A 5,655-nucleotide genomic window follows, 5' to 3' on the forward strand; every position below is an offset into this window, starting at 1 on the left:
GGCTTTTCAGTGACACCACATATAATGCAGATTTACTGTAAATTTATAGTCTAAAGCAAATAGTTAGTGAGCCCCTCCATCCTTAAGGGAGTCGGGTGGAAGCACGGTAAGGCAGGCAGGTGGAAGCACGGTAAGGGAGTCGGGTGGAAGCACGGTAAGGGAGTCGGGTGGAAGCATGGTAAGGCAGGCAGCATACCGTCACCAGGTCGGCTTCGGACCAGCCCCGGAGCTGATGGCTCGGTTCAAATGCCCGGTCCGGTCCAGTCAGCAGCCCAGCCATTTCTCAGATCTATTACAGAGCTACTAGGATCTGGGAACACTATTGTTGTAACTTGCAGCAGGCATTTATGTTGCTGCCGAATCCATTCAAATCAAAGTCGGCATCATTACCAGAGGTAAAAATTTATAGATTTTGGACCTATAAAATTCCATTATACAAGGATTTATAGATTGTTTTCAGTAAAACTAATACTTTGATTACACCACTCGAGATGTACATAACAAATTTGGCACTGTTTTTGTCACTGCAGAACCTTTTGCAGTCTCTAACTCAAAGTACAGCCACTCTGCTGGCATCGCTCCTTCCAGGGATTCCTTCCCTGGTAGCTAGGCCTCTACTATCCTATTAGCAGTCACAATAGGTATGATCTGATTGACTCTGTGTGCAGCATACAGGTGCTTCTGGTTAAAAAAGCAGGTGTGGAGTCCTTCTGTCAGTGTGCTTATATAAGAGACATTTCATGAAGGCCAAAATAATCATTTTTCGTTTTGTGTCAAACTAATTTTAAAAATGAATATCAGACATCCTGAACGAGCACTTTTTTAAATGTTTTTCGCATCCTGAAAGTTTCAGATTATGATTTTATTTATAAAGGAAATAAAATCTACCCAAACCACCTGACACTTTGTGAAAAGGTATTTGCAGCCTAATAACTGCTTACTTCAATTCAATTCAGCTTTTTTCTATAGTGCCAATTCACAACACACGTCATCTCAAGGCTCTTTTCAGTTCAGTTCATTAAATCAAAGTTTTTTATCTAAGGAAAACCAGTTGATTGCATCGACTCATTGACCCCACTTGCAATCCCTCACACTAAGCATGGTTGTAGCGACAGTGGAGAGGAAAACTGCCTTTTAACAGGAAGAAACCTCCAGCAGAACCAGGCTTAGTGTGAGCAGCCATCTTCCCCTTTAATGGTTAATAATGACTGGTAATGAGTCTTTAACATTACTGTGGAGGAATATTAGCCCATTATGCTGTGCACGATCATTCAATTGAGTCACACAGGAGGATTCTCCCATTTCAGTTTCTGCAATAGCCTGTCAATCAAAGTAGACTTTACCTGAGCCACTCAAAAACAGTTTTTAAAGTCACAGGTGGGGTTGGCAGGGTTTTTATGGACAGATTTCATGTTCCCATTAATCATGGCAAGTAATCCAGGTTCTGCAGCAGCAAATCAGCCCGTACCATCACACTTCCAACATTGAGTTTAACTGGAGGTATGATGTTCAGGTTCTGAAATACGGTATAAGTTTGAATCTAAATTTAACAGAATGCATAACAAAAAGATTGGATAATTTGAGAAGCACCAACACGTGTGAGGCAGCCAACAGCTGACAAAGTAACAGGATGTCAGTTACCAGATCAAAACCCAGGTAGAGGCAATGCTTCTTGATTCCTTCATTAGTGGAAGAAATGAATGAACAAATCTGTTCTGGTGACACCTGGAGGGAGACAGACAGGATCAGGACCAGATATTGCCTGATTAATTCTGAAGACTGTGAGGCTGATCAAACAGGAGCGTGGAAGGGAAGGGACAAATCCAATATTTAGTTGGATTATTCCAGAAAGGAGAGCTTTTGAAAATGGACAGAGTACCGGATTTTTCTTCATCATCCTCCTTAGTTCCTTCAGGTTGTTCATAAGCTCAGACTGCAGCTGGTTGCTTTTGGCCTCCTGCAGGAGTTTAACACAGTAAATGGTGGACATGGACAGGTTGTCCGAGACAGAAAGAAGGACAAGCTGACAGGTACCTCAGCCCTGATCTTAATTTGTGTCCTGCTGATGATTTCCTGGATCTTCACATTGAATTTCACCTCAGTTTGCAGGGAAGAAAACTCGTCCTCTAGGGAAGTCGAAGCCTTCCTCACCTGCAGCAGAACAGAGACGCTTTCAGAGTTTTGATGGACACCTTACTACCTGCTACTTGAAGTGCCTGTTTCCATCCGTCACCTCGCTCCTTTAAAGACCAACCTACCTGGTCTGAACTTTCAGGCTCAAAAACCATCAGTTTCTTGTATATTTTCTGCTCTGCTGCAGAAATTTGCCTGGTTTTCTTCTGCAGGCTCCCCTGAAGCTTTTCTACCTCCCTAGGAGCAAAACTTCGTCCTTCATGGAACTTCCTACAGGAGAAGAAAACTTCCATCTGAGAATGATTACCATATTTTTAACCTCCTACTGCTAGCATTAATTTTGAATATATACCTGAAAGACTTTAGAAGGTGTGATGTTCTTCTTCTGACCTCCTCCATTCTGCTTTGAATCGACAGTCTGAAGTTCTCCTTACGGCTCTGGATGTCAGCAGCATGCTGCTCCAGGCAGGACCGCAGGGTGGACCCAAAAGCGTCCAGGCTGACAGACACAGAGGAGGTTAAAGAGGCAGTTTTGCAGAGTGTCAACTGATCATTGTTCAGTTCTTACCGGTTGCAGCTGGTGAGCGCCATGTGTAGGCCATCCTGGGCATCCTTCTGGATGGAGGCCTTTAGCTCCTGCAGCTCCCTGCTGTGCGAGTTCAAAACTTTCAAAAACTCCAAGTTCTCCTCCTGGAGAGATTTTTGAAGACCCTGAAACTCTTCTTTGCAGGAGGCTAAAATGTGCAACATGTCCTGACAGTGGTCGTCCACATGCTGTTGATGGAGCTGCAGCTCAGCTACACAAACAAACACACACAACATGGTGTCAGTCAAACATCTCAGGAGCTCTGAATGTGGCCTATATGCAGTGATATTCTGTATTATTCAGGTGAGGTCAGGTCTCGCTGAGGGTAAAATGTATTTTTCAAGAAAGATCTGATCATGAAAGCACAAAAGAAACATACAATGACTATAATAAAACATAAAAAATAATAGAAAATGACAACAGCTTATATAAACGCAGAAGGTAATCAGACAAGCAGTAGCAGAACAAGCATGAAACAGTCTCAGTAACAAAATAACTTTACTGTTAGTTCATTAAAAACTATCTAAATGACCAAACCGGTTCTGACAATTCCAGACCCATTTATACACTCACAAAACAGCCTTTTCTTTCCTGATTTGGTTCTGACTCTGAAAAAAAGTTGTTTTTTTAAACATTCACAGAGTCCAGGGTTTGGTTTCAGCCACACTTCTATTGCTTTTATTACAGTTCTGTTACAGCCTACAGAGAACTATTATGTCAAAATGTCTAAACCATGATACAACACAACATACAACAAAGTCAACATCCAGCTTGTTTCAGCTCAGCAGTTTTCAACAGAAGCAAATTATGATTGAAGAAAACCATCTTCCTCACCTGGAGGTAGACATGAAGTTTATTTCTCAAGGAGAAAGCTAAGAATGGAGATACTCCTGAGTAATCTGTGTGTGCTATTGAACCTGGTTTGGCATCAGAGTGAGGACCACTATTCTGGTTTCCGCTTTTTTACCAAAGTGAAGACATTTTTCTGGCTCTCTTTTCCATTTTCAGGACTTGGTATGAACTGAGTTTGGGTTAAAGGGATAATCGTGCTAACCCACTTTCATTCTGTTCTGTTTGCCAGCAAGTTAGCAGTTCTACTAATGCTAACCGAAGGTCAGCATTAGCAAAGGTTAAACTTACCTTTCCAAAAGGAAAGCGGAAACCTCTGTATGGCATATGAGCCCCTTTGCTTCTTTAAGTCGGCACCAATGCAAAAAAGCTTGACCAATGTTCACCCTCAATTTGCTTCTTTTACTTATTTATTTTTTCACTTCATTCTGAGCAATGTAATGAACAGAAGAAGCCCTTTCTTAGCTCTATTGTGGAGCTAATAGAACTGGCATGCCAAAAGTTAGTGTTCACGGTTTCCCTGCTTCAGCACAGCAGATTCCGATGACTACACTTCAGCTAAAGCTTTTTAATCAGCTATCGATGGAAATCAGCTGTGCTGAAGCAGTGAAACCTCTAAAACCTGCAGGACAGTTGCCATCGAGAGCTGACTATGGGCAGGCTTGAGCTCCATCCTACATAATTTCATTCTTATTGGTACAGAATCCTTTTATGTCGATGTTGGTATCAAGAAAAGCAAATATTACATTCAATTTGGACCCATATAAACTGTAAAGGTTTATAAAGCAATTATTTGGTTTTTTTTTTAAATAAAATTAAGGACATTTCTTTTATTCTGTGCCACTCTAGAGGTTCTTTGGATGTATTATTACTGTAAAAAATATTCCTTGATGAAAAAGTTGTCTATGACCTTCAAGGTAAGGGTGAGGTATGCTCTGGTAATGAATAGCTTTAGGGTTATTGTTAGAGCATAGAAATTGTTTAAAATGACTAAAATAATCAATGAAGTGTGTGTGTTTTACCGAGGCGGGGCTCGTAAATGTGGGTCCTGATGTATTCACTTTTCAGCTGGAGTTCCTGCTCCAATCGGACTGACTCTTTCCTTTCCTTCACCATGGCCTCAACCAAGCCTGGGAGGTCTTTGAAGCTCTGCTCAACATGGTCAAGGACCAAAATCCGGGTCCTAGTCATCAAACATACATTGTGAGGACGTCACTGGGTAGATGTTGTCAAAGTAATTACAGATGAAGTGAGAATCAATTATGTTTCAGTTTGTCTTTGCTTAAATTAACATGAATTTTACTGTAATAAGGTCTGTAATCAGTAATAAATGACTTGTTTGCTGTTTCAGGGAGCCTGGAATTATAAATTAACTGTTTTCATATTCTAAAGGCACATATCAAAGGAATGAGCTGTTATAATGAAAAATAAGAAAGTATATTTTCAGTTAAGTAAAATAAGGCACTGACTAAACCCTTTGAAACAACATCCTTGGGTAAAGGCTAGGCACTAAAAATGAATTACCTAACTATTGCAAGGGCAGAAATTGTGTGAAAGCAGGAAGTCCCTGGCTTCAAGGCTATCTGACTCACTTGTTGCAAAAGGATGTGGTTTTTGGAAGGAGAAATTAGCACTAGTCAGCAGATTCTTTCCACCAAACCAGGAGGACTTTACAAGAACTCTAACATAGGGTAATAATCGGTAGATTCAAGTCTGGGACCCTGGGTTGTTTTAGAGTCCAAGAGTAACTGAGAAGCGAGATTCTTGCACAATCTCAACAAGGACAAGTGAGCATACTCCCACCTGCTCAGGGTGTGCACCAGCAGCTCCACAGGAAACACCGGGGGATATTCGTGTGGCATCGAGTCAGGCAAGGTGGGGGCGGGGCACACAAAGGCAGGCCCTGTGTAGACCACGCCCACTGTCGATGTGAAGGTGACACTGCTGCTAATGTCACAGACTTGGAGTAGTGGGGACGCCCCCTACACACAAACACAATCATTACAGGCATGACTGCAGCTGAAGAAGCTGCTGTCAGTCAGATAATCAATAGCTGATCAGCTTCACCTCAGTTGGCCAGGCAGGGT

The 5,655-nt window shown here is 41.8% G+C and overlaps 1 protein-coding gene across 1 annotated transcript in view; it reads right to left on the minus strand.

Annotated features, from left to right (window-relative positions):
• LOC107102335 overlaps window positions 1-5,640 on the minus strand; it is an 8,225-nt gene extending 2,585 nt beyond the window's left edge. The window contains exons 1-9 of the mRNA XM_015401595.1: window positions 5,636-5,640; window positions 5,372-5,550; window positions 4,591-4,751; window positions 2,702-2,930; window positions 2,486-2,632; window positions 2,259-2,403; window positions 2,035-2,151; window positions 1,880-1,957; window positions 1,642-1,725 (exon numbers count right to left, since the gene is read on the minus strand). Coding sequence (XP_015257081.1) covers window positions 1,642-1,725; window positions 1,880-1,957; window positions 2,035-2,151; window positions 2,259-2,403; window positions 2,486-2,632; window positions 2,702-2,930; window positions 4,591-4,751; window positions 5,372-5,430 — 1,020 coding nt within the window. The 5' untranslated portion in view covers window positions 5,431-5,550; window positions 5,636-5,640. The remainder of the gene's footprint in view (window positions 1-1,641; window positions 1,726-1,879; window positions 1,958-2,034; window positions 2,152-2,258; window positions 2,404-2,485; window positions 2,633-2,701; window positions 2,931-4,590; window positions 4,752-5,371; window positions 5,551-5,635) is intronic.
• Window positions 5,641-5,655: the final 15 nt, after the last annotated feature.

The sequence above is a fragment of the Cyprinodon variegatus genome, unplaced genomic scaffold (genome assembly GCF_000732505.1).
Source record: "Cyprinodon variegatus isolate N-32 unplaced genomic scaffold, C_variegatus-1.0 Scaffold1236, whole genome shotgun sequence".
Classification (NCBI taxonomy): domain Eukaryota; kingdom Metazoa; phylum Chordata; class Actinopteri; order Cyprinodontiformes; family Cyprinodontidae; genus Cyprinodon; species Cyprinodon variegatus.